The following is a 14,861-nucleotide window of genomic DNA, read 5'->3' as shown; positions in this document are numbered from 1 at the left end:
AAGGCTTTATGGACGTAGGATGGCTTTTAAATGACAGCAGCAGGGACACGACAGCAGGGGAAGGCTGCTCTGCCATCACATCTCGTGATGTGGACAAGCACAAGTTTAAGGATCGAAAATGATGATGGAGCAGCGGCTGGAGGATGTGGGACAGACAGAGGCCGGACTGCTTCGCACGAAGTGTTACCTGAGTGAGGGCTGAAGTTTAAAAGAGGGCCGGAAGGGCCACGAGTCCCTGCAGCAAAGTGGGAGAGAAGATGGACAAGTCACATATGAGAGGACAAAGGAACGCAGGCCCGTGGGAGGAAACCCGCCTCCCCACCACGTAGGGTCCAGCTGCACTTTTAGCATCTTTCAAAAATGATCACACACCTCAGAGTTTCATTTGTATCGTAGCATTGCAAAGTAAATAACACATTTTTAAAGGCCTCCCTGTGGCTGAATCTGAAAACCGCACTCTGACTCAGGATGCGCCGATAACCAGAGCAAAAGGACTTTTGTCTGCAGCTGCAGCTCAGCGCAGCAGCTCAATGATACTGACAACTGTCAATACAATGACCCTGATAGACAAGCACGAGCCACAAAAGGCTGGGTTTAGCTGCAGCAGAACTTTCAAAATAAAGCGACGGGACTTTCCACTCAAACTGGCTGTTGATGAACTTCTTTTTTTCCTGGATGAAAGAAAGGGGAAAATTTGTCTCCAAATATACTTTGGTGGGCTGCATGGGAACACTGGTGTTAATGGTGCATTCAATTTCAAACATGCAGGCCGGAAATTTTCTAGTTGAATTCCAGCCTGAGAAACTGTAGCTTAGCGAGAAACTCAAATCTTTGCTGAGTCAGCAGAGCTTCCCTGGATACAGTCACCATGGACACAAGAAGCTGCCACCTGTGATGTTTCATCAAAATAGGACAACATATAATAGCGGCTACGTCATCTTTCCCCCACAAATCCTGGTGAAAAAAAGCGTCTGGCACTGGTAGCATCTGTCAGTCACATTAGCCGTTAGCATTCATTTGCTTCCCCTCATCAAAGGAGAAAAATATCCCACCAGCTCTGCTCCACTTGGACTTTGACGTGGAGGAAATCAAGGCTCTCAGAGCTTTCCAGTGGTTTTTGGTTATGTGTCCATATGTTTATAAAATAATATCTGACATCTTTACATAAACATATTGTACTCACTCAGAATTGTATTCATTACTCTATGATAGCCATATAGTTGGATTTCCACTGTGCAGCAGGGGGCAGTATTATTCAAACATCCATATGCTGTGAAAACACCTCCACCTCTGACGGCCGAGCGTGTAACGGTCCACGAGCAGCAGCATGTTCATCATCAGAAGACAGTCCCACGGTGCCCACGACACACCTGCTAACAGCTGTGCGTGCGCCTGTTTGTTTTCGGCTATACAAGTTGAAAATGCACAGCGGGGACGGGACGAGCCGATTGGCCACTGACACCTGTGATACTTTGAATCCACGTTACTGACAAATCAAGCTCAGCCTGAGGCACTAGCTCATTCTGCGTCACGCTGAGTCCTTCTAGTCTTGAGAGCTAAAAGCAACACACAAAGAAACACTTATACAAGCTGTAAGCTCCACTGCATACAATGAAAGAGTGAATTATGATGCTATGGCAACACAAGGAAGCAGCAGCTGCTGCTGCAAAAAATGAGCGCTATTTAACCTGAAGAAGAAGGAGACAGGTGTGGAGAAAAGATCTACGTTAGAATCTCAAGCAAAAAGATCGTCTTCAAAGACAAGATAAGCAAGTACTGAGCTGCAGACAATCAGGAAGCTGAACTCTTACATGAGCAGACTACCAGGTGCAGACATGGACCTCTCCTCCCGCCGGCTTGGGCACTCAAAGGGGTTACTGAAGGAGCGCTTTCTCAGCATGGCCTTTACCAAGATCTGAAACAGACAAACACGGGACGAACACGAGTTACATGAGAGGGGGCGCAGGGGGCGCCGTACTGTTACAGACATGCAGGGGGAAACACTGTTCTCAACATGTGGAGCAGACAAGTGGTTACAATGTTCCTCTAATATTGTTACTAATGTTGTGGCGACGTATCAGGTGATCTTCATTCTTCAACAGGCCTAATCTGCTGGGGTTTCCCATGATGCACTGAGTGTTTCGTCTTCACTCTCTGTTTATTCGCCGCTCTGCATTTAATCATTCGTTGTTAATCTCTGGCTCTCCTGCCCAGCGTGTCTCGTCTTGCCTCTTCTTCCTGTTAACAGGGAGTTTTTCCCTCCCACTGTTACCGAGTGCTTGCTCATAGAGGACTTTGTGTTACTGCTGTAACTGTATACATATAACGTAACCTGCTGCTGTAATGAGCTTTTTTTAAACTGGAAAACTTCTCACTTATTCTGTGTTGACTCTGGTCTTGGTGTGCAGTATACCGTCCTCAGCTTCCCTAATTCAATTCATTTCGTTAGACTAATAATGTCCAACACAGTTAACAGAAGCCCAGGCTGAGGGTCTGCAGTGATTGCACAGCTTATTATGTGAGCTTGCTTTCAAATGAATGCAATATTAGTGCATTTAAGGAGACACATAATGGAGACATTCAAATGCATTCATTTGGCTCTTTTATGGTTGAACAGTGATGAAACCCCGCCCCTCTGTCTGGCTGCGCTTTGTCACATCTTTGGTTAACAGACAGAAGGCTGTGGTTGTTAAGAGCAGCTAGTCTGAGTGCTGCTGCACGCAGCAGTTTGATAAACGGAGGACACTGTGTTTCTTACCACTGCAGAGAGGCTGGGAACGAATTTGACGGAGTTCTGGATGTCCTCCTCTGTCACCTCTACCACAGAGCAGTGGTCCTCCTCCAGAGGCAGGGGGTCAGCACCTCCCTGGGTCACCCACGGGTCCATCTGAAAGGGCATGGACCGCAGTGAAATAGGGCACTTTCATAACTTGACACCCAGAGGTTCACAGAAACGCACAGCAGTAAATACAGTCAGTTTACCAGCTTGTGTCCAAGCAATGATTTAATGGCAAACGCGAGCTTTCCTACGTTTACAGGAAGGTTTGTTTCAGGCTGCGCGGTCCTCAGATTACAGTCCTCAGTACTGATTACAAGTGTTACTCTGCAAGAACCAACATGGTAAGACGTCGTAGGTGATTCAAGGCATCAGTGTGACCTAAGTGACATTCACTGACCAATCACTGCTGCGCATTTTCCACTTCACGCAACGAGACCCTCTGTGGGCCGCAGAGAGGGCGGGATGGATTTGCTCTGCATTTCCCTTTTTCCATGTTGGAGGTGCAAGAAAGCCAAGTTCTCCAACTGTGTGCCAAACATTTAGACAGTTACAAAAGTTGAATATAAATATAAGCTGATTAAATGTGCCGAATGAAACAGGCTCTTTCTGTCAAACATTAGCAAACATTAGTGACCCAATGGGAACATGTGATGCCTCTGCTGTGCTTCACAGATACCCGTGTCACGCCTGTGTATTTGTATATTTAAGCCTCTTTTCTTCAGGCTGATTACAGCCTTTGTAATTAGATACTGTTGAATCAGCCTTTGACTGGATATGACGGCACTTCGTTTACTACACCGTTCTGCAGCTGAGCTCACCGCATGTTTGTCTCCGATTGTCAGTTGATTCCAGCAGCCCAAGGATGGCCTGCTTTGTTTGCACTCAGAGCTCCTTTGACTCTGCTGAAGGCTCACAGCTGACAGCTCTGCAGGCAGATGCCAGGTTGTCCCAGATTTATCCGACTTTCCGAGGTAATGCAAATCTCACACGACACATGCGACTGTAACAGCTGCATTAACAGGAAATATTCAAGCCTCTTCTTTTTAAAATACGAGGCGAGCCAACGCTGTGTGCAAGGTCACAATAAAAATGCTTTTTTTGGTTTTTGAGTCATCGTGTGTTTGTGCACGAGGACGTGCACGACGCCCGAGAGCCTCCATATCTCCACGAACACACAGAAAAAGAGTCACATGACTCATGACTAGATTGTGTGATGGAGACACAGTGGGGCGTGGGAATGTGATCGGGCCATGATTGTGGACCATCCACGGCACTAATACACACTCAGTTTGTCTAAGAACTACTCTGTAGGAACACAGCGAGGTCACAATCTCATGTGTTAATCAGCAGTGAGAAAATCACAGCGATGCTTTATAAGTATGAAGAAGGTGCTAAAGCTGAAGGACAGTAATCTGAGCTGGTTTTCTTATCATCCATCAGTTTGGTACCTTGATCTCTGGGATGCTGATCCTGCTGTCGGGGTTCTTATCCAACATCTGCAAGATCAGCTTCTGCAGCTCTTCACTGATTTTGGGCCTGAAGAAAAAACAAAATGACGATTTGGGAAAAGTTTTCTGACCCACATGTTTCCATCATGTTTACCTGAGGAGGAAATCGAATGATTGTATTTAACATGAGACACACTCAACAAGAACAGCATGAAATTATGACTTTTCTGCTGTCTCCTGTATCAAGCCGTGTTTGTTAACATGCAAAAGATCATTTACTCATTTCTTGGACTCGCTGTGGGAAAAAAACGTCCCCAAAAAAGAATCAAAACTTTTATTCACCGCTGGAAGATTTGGTCACATGAAGTCTAAACACAGGCTCGGCATTAAACTGCCAACAGGTCGTCACATGTTGGACAAAGTGAAGCCAGCAGAAACATTTTGGCCCCTTTGTGTAACAGAGCTGTCATTTCTGCTCTTTGTAAGAAATGCTCACTTAACTCCTCCCACATATTCCAAACCGCTCTTAGAAAAAAAAAAGGCTTTTCTATTAAGTGAAAGAAATTTATAAGCAGCCCTGAAAACGGTAAATGGTCTGTATTTGTATGAAGACTTTTTCCTTCAGGCAGCTTTGGCTGTTGTTTGAGGGGGTGACTGTAACTGAAAGGGAGGCTTACTGCATGCCAGTAATGTCATATAGACAAACAGACATAATTATATTTATATTTGATCAGCCACAACACAAAAATACCACATTTAGTTAAAAATAAATTAGCAGCTAGAAGTAACCAGCTGACACAAGCAGCAGCTGGTAAAGTGCACTAGCTAGCCAAAAGGGCTAAACTGTTAAAATATATAGTCAGCTTGGATTAATGCTAGAAGCAGTTAGCCAAAAATATGTACTCAAGTGTTCAGATGAATAAATGATGAGACTTTTTCACTAATTGCATTTTATTGTCTTTATGCCACAGACGCTTAAAAAAAGAGATGGAGGCCGCGGTGCGTGACGTGCATGCTCCACCGTTTATGACACACACAAATTTAAAAAAGGAAGGTACGCACGATACTAAATAGCTTTAGCTAACAATAATCTGCTCCATTCTGTTGGAATAGAACAGATATGTGTGGATTTAATGAACGCGGCTGTTGGAAGGCACAGTCCAACACCAACACTGAGCCCTGTCCTCACACCTCCTCACACCGCCCTTCTTCACTTCTTCTCCCTTCTCAGCGTGTCCTCCTCCACCACTGCCTAACATCTGTCTTTTATTCGCTCTATGATATTCCCCTACAGTGAGCGGGCCTGCCAGCTTTTCTTTGACCTTGTATTCATGTAGCTACTGAAGCCTCCGTTTGCTTTTTCAGCTCGTTTTGATTCACATGTTGGTGACGTTCATCCTGCCAAGCTTTTTGGGGAAAAAGAACAGAAGAAGACGTTTTCGTGACCGCGTTGCAGACGAAGGATAACTAAAGTGAAGATGATGACTGTCCATTTCAATAAAGTGGAAACTTACGTTTCTGGGAATTCTACAGGCTTGGTCCTTATCTTATTATGCAACGCCAGTATGTACTCGTCAATGAAGGGACACTGCAGGAAGAGCAGAAGAAAGGAGGTGAAAACCACAAGAACACACATGCACGATGACTGCTGCACCGGGCCAATATCAGAAAAGACGACCGAGACGAACAACAGCAGCAATCGGCCGCTTGGATTCATTACATTCAACGACAGCACGAGAAAGCTGCTGTTTCAAAACTGCGCTCCCACATTCTTCTATGCTTTTAAACGAAGACTTGTGGGGCAGACGTCACATTTACCTTTCCAAAGACGAAGCAGTAGAGGGTAACCCCCATGGCCCAAACATCCAGCGCCTGTAAGACAGTTCCAGCAGTGACATTATATTCAGATAAATGGGAAACATGTAGAGGACAAGAGTCGTTTTAAGGTTATTGTTTGGGGGCAGCTACTGTCAGATACCCTGAAGATGAATTTATGTGATGACATAGCAGCGGCACATGTGCCCCCCACCCCTCGCTCCCTGTAGCTCGGATCTGTTTGTGATCCCTGATGGATACGGATGATTAAAGCAGCCCTCTGAACCTGTGCAATATCTCAGCCACACTGCTGCAGACGTGACATGAAGCATCCTGTCTGCTGATTTGCACATCCTCTGAAAACAGTTTGGCCAAATCACATCTTTACAGAGGCCGAGTCATCAGGCAGAAACTAGAAGTGCATCTCTTAAAATGCTCTAAACCCCCAAACAGCAGACGGAGGCACTCCGGTGACTCTTACACCCTGATGGCTTCTGTCTGTAATCAGCTGCTCCGGCCCCTCGTTCATGGTCAGCGTCTGAGCGAATCCACCAGTCTGTCCTTTCAGACAACCGCAGAATATAACCTGACAAAGTCTGTGATGGAGGGTTGAGGGGAGAAAAGGGACGATTTGGTGATGTTGATGTCTTAACCCCTCCCTGCAGCAGCTCCAGCGTGTGGACGTTCACATCCACCTGCTAGTTACGTTACGTTAAAAACAATTGGCTTATTTCACCGAAATAAGGACTACGGCAACAATCAGGACCATCAAAGTACTATTATACAAATCTCTAAAGGACTGGCAGTGTCTCATAAAGTGTCCACCCTCTACAATTTTAAGGTTTCTCGTATGAGAACATAATAAAAAACACACAATGTCATTAAACCAAAACAAATGTTGAGTTTTCTGTTTGGCTTCATCAGTTTCTTAGATCCCGCCGCACCACCTCAGCCGGGTTCAGGTCTGGACTTTGGACTCGGTTTGATTTGCTGCTGCTGTGCGTGGGATCACCAACAAGTGTCAGGTCCTCATGTTGGCGTGAGGCCTTTGTGCTGATATACAGTGTGTGGTTTGTCCAATCAGCGGCTGTGCGTTATATTCAGCCTCATCACGATAAAAAAGATGGAAGCTTATCTGCTATAGACAGAACTGCTCATCGTCTAACTGTGGAAATAACAAGGTGAAACATTTCTGATTCATTCGATGGAAACTGAACACAAGACCACTGTCGTTATCCCGGTGTCGATCACTTCCTTGTTCTTGGGCCGGCTAAACGCCAGAAACTCATTGTAGCTCAGCAGCTGTCATTTGGAGTTGGAGGCTCGGGTTCAGCGTTTTCAGTTTGGGTCACATCAAACACTACACTTTAAACTCTCTTCATGTTCATCGAGTTCACTCACTTTTCCACTGAAGCTCTTTCGCGCATCTGACAGCGTCTCTGGTGCCATGAAAGCCGGAGTGCCAGCAGTGCTGGACAGCAAAGCGTCGTTGCCCTCAAACTGGTTGCTGACTCCAAAGTCTGCTATCTTCACATGGCCATCGTCCCCGAGTAACAAGTTAGAGGGTTTGATGTCGCGGTGGACAATCTTCTGGTAGTGCACTGGGATAAAAAAAGAAAACACAAAGAAGAGAGCGCAAGTTTCCCCTTTGGACACGTGGAAGCTTATTTCTGTTTTCTGGAATATTTCCAGCTTCTAAACACAAACTGGAACTATCCTTGGAAAAACGCAGAACCCGGAACGCAGCCTGAGGATCCTCAGGTCGCATCTTTACTCGTATACACCGAGGTTTGAGAACATGTCATTAGGGCAGAGGGCAGGTGGTGAAATGTCGTCTTCATGGGGAAGAACAAAGCCCAGACTGTGGTGATTGTGTCATTATGAGGGCAGAGCTGCGCTTCTTCAGCCTGCGTCCTGATTGGTGTTCAAACTGGAGGAAAATAAATACTCTCAGCAAATGGGAGGTTCCCAAATTCGAGAACAAGCCAAAATTGTTGGGAATTATTTCAATCTTTAACAAAGCATTGCATTATAAAGGTTAATATTATATTATGTGGCTCAAGCTCAAAGAGGAACCAGTGACCTTTCACTGGTTGGATGGCGGTGTAAACGCCTGCCATGGTGGATGCAATGTAAAGCAAACAAAAATAACAACAAACAAACAAACAAACATGAGCACAAATTGTAAATATTGCATTTGAACAAATATTGTTTGGTGAACGATTTCACCACAGCAGCTGGTTCCAATGAATTTCGCTCCGTTTGACTTCTTTTAATGTTACTTGTTGCCAACCGTGAACACACTAAAATACAGCTGGGATCATGTAGAAGAAATGCTACGTTACATTGTAGACATAAAGAGAGAAACAGACACTGACACACAACAGAACAAAGTGTTACATATGAGCTCATTATAATTATTGTTTCATCACTTTCCAAAGTTCCACCTCAGGATTTGCAAAAAAACAACCATTAGGTATTTTAGGTACTGAAACAATGTTTCAATATTACTTGTAATTAAATGTCAACATGAACACTAACGAGTAATTATAACTGTCAGCTGAACATGGTGACGGGAAGAGCTTTTCCTTTCAAACGCAGGTTTTAATTATAAGGTTTAAAAAATGGAAATAATCAGCAGAAGCAGGTTGAACTGATCTGTAATTGGAACAATTTGGACTTTTGAAATCCATCATTACTTAAAGTGGGAACAAACCCTAATGCTTAGCAAACAGCTGTGTGATCAGAGGAACCTGCTTCATTAGCACTGGGTGACTGGGCTTTACTGGTGACTGTACTTTTCCATTTTGTCCCATTGTTACCACCATGGAGCTCAGGATGACACGGCACTGCTCCTAAACGATTAAGATCATCGCCTGCTGAAATTAATCACCTGCAACACACGAGGCCTGGGCACGGGCAAAGCTGTATCGTTTAATAGAAGCTGGATAGTGACGGAGGCTCAAAGATGGAGAGGGGCTGCTGCGACAGGGCGAGAGGCAGAGCTGGACAGGTCGCCAATCTCACACGGCGCTAAAATGACTGCTTTGAATCTTTTAGTCACTTTGTGAGGGTGCGTGGTACTTACAGTATTCGATACCCAGGATGACGTCTCTGAAGTATAAGCGAGCTTGCTCTTCTGATAAAGGACTGTCTGTGGGCACCTCCATCACTGGGCTGCAAATCCACGCAGACACACACAACACAGGCAGCGTGACAGACAAATGTGCAGATTATGTGTAACAGTTGTTTCACTGGTAGCTGTGCTGTTGACTCTAAATGTGATTTAAGCTCCGACGCTCAGCAGCAGGCAGCTACGCGTCTGATTGGATGACAGCAAGTTACACACGAGGACACGAACGAAGCCCTCGCTGTAATTTCAACAACGCTGTGACGCTGCAGACGGTGCTGGGAGCCACATCATCCCAACCATCCCAGCATTTTCCTGCGTCGCGCTCCGTATTCCATCACGCACTGATACCGATGGATAACACCGCATACAGACAGATATCTCCATAAACATTTATTATCACTAAGTTTGAATTCACATTCATCCCATCTCAAACTGCACATTTATAAGGAACAAATCTGTGAAAGGGCTGGTTGACATCTCCACAGAGGATCCATTTAAATCCTTCACATGTGAAGAACCAACGTTATCTTTGAGCATCATCCATATTTTTAAAAACCAATTTAAACAACAAAGCAACAGCTGACTCTTCTGTGTAATAATCACAGATCTGATCAAACATCTTCTGCCTTCACCAAACGTTTAAATCTTTCTGCCTCTTTGTCTCTAATGAATGAAACAGACGTCAACAAATACTTTTAAATGACTTTGTTCCTTACAAATACATCATAATATCATTTTTGCTCATTAATGACTGACGTGTGTGGGAAAACACATTCACAAATGTCATTGTACTTTTGTGTGTGAGTGTCTGTGCTCTCTTTTTGGATGCTTTTAAAAACCCTCTGTGTGTCTAAAGCTGCACACCAGTCTCCACGTGTTACTCAGAGCTGTTAATGAGGAGGTGACGCTTTGCAGCACCAAATTATGAACATTACCAGCAGCATGACGCTTTCACACAGAGCGGCTGCTGCCGTGTTTGTTCTGCTTACAGTTCATTTGCTCAGGCTTTTAAATGCAGCTTCATGTCAGAGCAGCAAAGCAGTGACTGCATGGGTGAAACGAGCTGCTTTGTTATCGCCTGTTACAGCAAAGATAACAGCGTGACTGTAAGCTCTATGAAGTGAACATCAAGCTGCCCGACGCTCACGCTAACAGCAGCCGACTCAGAGGCAGTAAGAGAGCAAATCCATCCTTTTAAACAGCTTCATATGAAAAGGATAAAGTTATTTACGCATACACGTCCTTCTCAAAACATTAGCATATTGTGATAAAGTGCATTATTTCCTGTAATGTACTGATAAACATTAGACTTTCATATATTTTAGATTCATTACACACACCTGAAGTAGTTCAAGCCTTTCATTGTTTTAATATTGATGGTTTTGGCATACAGCTCATGAAAACCCAAAATTCTTATCTCAAAAAATGAGCATATCATGAAAAGGTTCTCTAAACGAGCTATTAACCTAACCATCTGAATCAACGAACTCTAAACACCTGCAAAAGATTCCTGAGGCCTTTAAAAACTCCCAGCCTGGTTCATTACTCAAAACCCCAATCATGGCTAAGACTCACTGCTGTCCAGAAGGCCATCACTGACACCCTCAAGAGTAAGACACAGAAAGAAATTGCTGAACGAATACGCTGTTCCCAGAGTGCTGTATCAAGGCACCTCAGTGGGAAGTCTGTGGGAAGGAAAAAGTGTGGCAGAAGACGCTGCACAACGAGAAGAGGTGACCGGACCCTGAGGAAGATTGTGGAGAAGGACCGATTCCAGACCTTGGGGGACCTGCGGAAGCAGTGGACTGAGTCTGGAGTAGAAACATCCAGAGCCACCGTGTACAGGCGTGTGCAGGAAATGGGCTACAGGTGCCGCATTTGAACCAGAAACAGCGGCAGAAGCGCCTGACCTGGGCTACAGAGAAGCAGCGCTGCACTGTTGCTCAGTGGTCCAAAGTACTGTTTTCGGATGAAAGCAACTTTTGCATGTCATTCGGAAATCAAGGTGCCAGAGTCTGGAGGAAGACTGGGGCGAGGGAAATGCCTGAAGTCCAGTGTCAAGTACCCACAGTCAGTGATGGTCTGGGTGCCATGTCAGCTGCTGGTGTTGGTCCACTGTGTTTTATCAAGGGCAGGGTCAATGCAGCTATCAGGAGATTTTGGAGCACTTCATGCTTCCATCTGCTGAAAAGCTTTATGGAGATGAAGATTTCATTTTGCAGCACGACCTGGCACCTGCTCACAGGGCCAGAACCACCGGTAAATGGTTTCCTGACCATGGTACTACTGTGCTCAATTGGCCTGCCAGCTCTCCTGACCTGAACCCCATAGAGCATCTGTGGGATATTGTGAAGAGAAAGTTGAGACGCAAGTCCCGACACTCTGGATGAGCTTAAGGCCGCCATCGAAGCATCCTGGGCCTCCATAACACCTCAGCAGTGCCACAGGCTGGTTGCCTCCATGCCACGCCGCACTGAAGCAGTCATCTCTGCAAAAGGATTCCTGACCAAGCATCGAGTGCATAACTGAACATAATTATTTGAAGGTTGACTCTTTTTGTATTAAAACACTTTTCTTTTATTGGTCGGATGAAATATGCTAATCTTTTGAGATAAGAATTTTGGGTTTTCATGAGCTGTATGCCAAAACCATCAATATTAAAACAATGACAGGCTTGAACTACTTCAGGTGCGTGTAATGAATCTAAAATATGTGAAAGTCTAATGTTTATCAGTACATTACAGGAAATAATGCACTTTATCACAACATGCTAGTTTTTTTGAGAAGGACGTGCACATGTGGATGATACCAGCCGTCCCCTTCAACTCCAATTTGGTTATAACAGCAAAAGGTTGTGCATCATAATGTCTTTAGCACTGTAGCAAGGAGCGGCTCATGCATGAGGATGTGAAACGCTTTCAGCGCCAAGAACTGAAAACCCAAGAAAATGACGAATCCCTTTGAAGCCTGAGGTGGAACAAACGGCCGTACGGCTCAGAGTAATGAAAGAAGAGCGCAGCAGTGATCGAGGCAGGGATGAAGGGTGGAGAAATGAGGAGGAGAAGGTGGGTGGGTGAGCCTTAAATTATTTAGAGACAGAAGGACGGGTTCTCTACTCACCCCTTACGCATCAGCTCAAACACTGTCAGAAACAGGGGGAGAAGGAAACACGAACACGTGAGACCAAATATTTCATTCTTTTGTTCATTCGGCCTGTTTGTGACCGCTGCTGCCACCAGGCTGCGTATTACTCTACAGCCTGACTGCGGCACTGCTGATGGAGAGCTTCTGCATAACGCGCCAGCCCTAAGCAGGTCTGCAGGGAAACGACCATCTCTGAATAAATGACACGTACACTTGTCGGCGCCATACGCATCGAACGCCACAGGCTTACAGACACAGGGCAAGAACAGAGCAAAAGTATCTGGACACATAAAACAAAGACGTGCATACCCATGTGAAGGTTGTCCTCCGATGGATCATCCAGCACCTGCAGCATCAAAACACAGTCAGCGTAAATGGTGAGCAACATAAAAACATTCAGTGCTTTCATTTAAAGAGCTGACAGCATGCATTCACTGACTCACTGCACAACTCGTCTGCTACCATAAAAGCTTCCTGCAACTCTCGGCAGTCAGCAGGTTGAGGAGTTACAATTTAAAACAGTGGCTCAGCGTCATTTGCACAAAAATGATATCTGTGCAGTCGACGCTTCACCAGGTACACAGGCTGACTGAAAAGCTGCGTACACCTTTTCTACTGAACAACACCACGGACGCATTAACGCGGGCAGAGGCCGCCATCGCTGCAAAAGCTGTATTTGACTATTCTTATGACAATTTGGAACAATGCTCCGTGTAGCCTTTTTTAAGTGTTTTAAGGTTGAGCTGTGTACAAGACAGCACAGGTACAACGCGTGCCTTTGAAAACTAGTCCACCTTCAAAATGTCAAATGAGCTCAAAGACGATGAGTGGATGACAAAGAAGATGTTACGCTGAGGTTCGTTCATGTTTGAGAACGATACGTGAAGACATGATGTTTTTTAAACTATTTGCACGAGCACCAGAATAAAACATTATTCTGACATGCTTCCATTTCACACAATCAGCCAACCTGGCCCCACCCTGCCACCTGATTCGCTGAGGTCAGAAGGATGTGAGTGGGTGGATTGTAGATGGCAGACGGTTGGTGAAACCTTGGCTGATTGTGACCCACACCTGTTTCACAGCTTGGCTCGTGTGATTACGTAGAGGATCAATAGGGGGTCCGTGACCCTCTGGGGGGGGCCACTCCCACAGGGTTTGAATCTGGGACTCTCCACCAGTTGCTCATCAGTAGAACTGAAGAAGCTTCTGGGATGAAACATCTTCAGCAGACGCTTTTCTTTCCCAGATTAAACTGCGCGTCACCACAGAGCTTTCACGGTACCTGCCTCTTACATCGCTGACTGACTCTATTAGCAACAGAAAGGTCAGGCCCAAAAGAAACCCAGCAGCTTTGTGAAATAAAGTTCTGTGGAAGCATGAAAGGTCAACCTCTCTAAAAAGAAATAAATAAATAATAGAAAGTGTGAAGAATTAAAGGAGCGGCTCAGGAGTCACAGCCCCCCCTCGTCTGTCGAACGTAGCGGTGCTATCGCTGAGGCACGCCGGCATCAGCAGGGTGATCACACAGCTGTTCCAGTCTATGTTGACATGTCATCATTCAGAAGGACAACATCACAACGTGGCCGAAGCAGCAACAACAAAGTTTACAGATTTGGGGTATTTTTTATGTGCATCTGTCCAATAACGTTTGGACTCTGGGATATTTGGCAACAGGCTGCAATGAACCCGCGCAGCTCTTTCTATACTGATGCAACCATTTCCCAGTAAAGTGAGACGTCCTCTGGTGTGCAGTATCCACCCCAAAATCTGCGATGTAAAGATTTGAAAGAGGAGACTACAAACAATGCGTCAGTGCAGAGAGTGACATTATTCACTGTTGACAGAGGGGAAACAAACAGCCTCGGCTCGAGGACTTCGGTAGCCCTCTGTGCTCACAGCTAGCAGCTTGAGCTGACATTAGCTGGTGCTAATGGTCTTTTATTGCAGCTAACAGACGTTTCTCATGTTGACTTGTCACAGCAGGCAAAGGTTTATTATTGGTGCCTGCATTCCTCTTACGGGAGTTCTTCTGTTTGCACACTACTTCAATATAATGGCAAACTGGGACACTTTAAACAGCCGTACAATCATTAGTTCCTCTCTGTGACCAAAATGTCTGTCAGGCTCGAAGCAGCAGCAGGAAGAAAAAAACAGAAGAAAGAGGAACGCTTGCATCAATACTGATTCAATTATGGCTCGTGAGATCGATGTTAATATTAAACTTTAGTGGAGATGTTCCCAGAAATCCAACAGCTGACACAGTAAGGATGGAGACTCACGATCCGGACTCGGCCATGAAAACAAGCAGAGCCGCAGTAATTTCACCTGCAGTCTGTGTTTAAACAGAAATCCACAACTTCTTGGTTCACCTTTTTGCCCCGCGTGTCTGCCCGCCCCCCAGGCAGCCCGCGACTGTGATTTGGTGCTTTATATTGACATGAAATTCTCACCAGACGTCGGTAACAACATATCCAATCCACACGTTCAACGAGTGGGATACTGAGAAATGACAAAAGCCCCGACACCAGCTGAGATCTGG

General features: G+C 45.3%; 1 protein-coding gene across 3 annotated transcripts in view; it reads right to left on the bottom strand.

Annotated features, from left to right (window-relative positions):
* The window catches only part of camkk1a (calcium/calmodulin-dependent protein kinase kinase 1, alpha a), a 51,980-nt gene that overhangs the window by 3,247 nt on the left and 33,872 nt on the right, over positions 1-14,861 (bottom strand). For 2 of the 3 annotated variants that reach the window (XM_085469399.1, XM_085469401.1), the window contains 10 exons: positions 12,629-12,665; positions 12,296-12,317; positions 9,131-9,219; positions 7,444-7,643; positions 6,046-6,099; positions 5,742-5,815; positions 4,228-4,315; positions 2,759-2,887; positions 1,812-1,915; positions 188-235 (listed from right to left, as the gene is read on the bottom strand). In XM_085469399.1, the coding sequence (XP_085325525.1) occupies positions 188-235; positions 1,812-1,915; positions 2,759-2,887; positions 4,228-4,315; positions 5,742-5,815; positions 6,046-6,099; positions 7,444-7,643; positions 9,131-9,219; positions 12,296-12,317; positions 12,629-12,665 (845 nt within the window). The remainder of the gene's footprint in view (positions 1-187; positions 236-1,811; positions 1,916-2,758; positions 2,888-4,227; positions 4,316-5,741; positions 5,816-6,045; positions 6,100-7,443; positions 7,644-9,130; positions 9,220-12,295; positions 12,318-12,628; positions 12,666-14,861) is intronic. The other variant, XM_085469400.1, reaches the window with a different exon arrangement.

This window comes from Copadichromis virginalis, linkage group LG10, assembly GCF_057382275.1.
Source record: "Copadichromis virginalis isolate Kocher_CV1m ecotype Utaka linkage group LG10, C_Virginalis_male_GT1.1, whole genome shotgun sequence".
Taxonomy (NCBI): domain Eukaryota; kingdom Metazoa; phylum Chordata; class Actinopteri; order Cichliformes; family Cichlidae; genus Copadichromis; species Copadichromis virginalis.
This window is presented reverse-complemented; position numbering and strand designations above follow the sequence as displayed.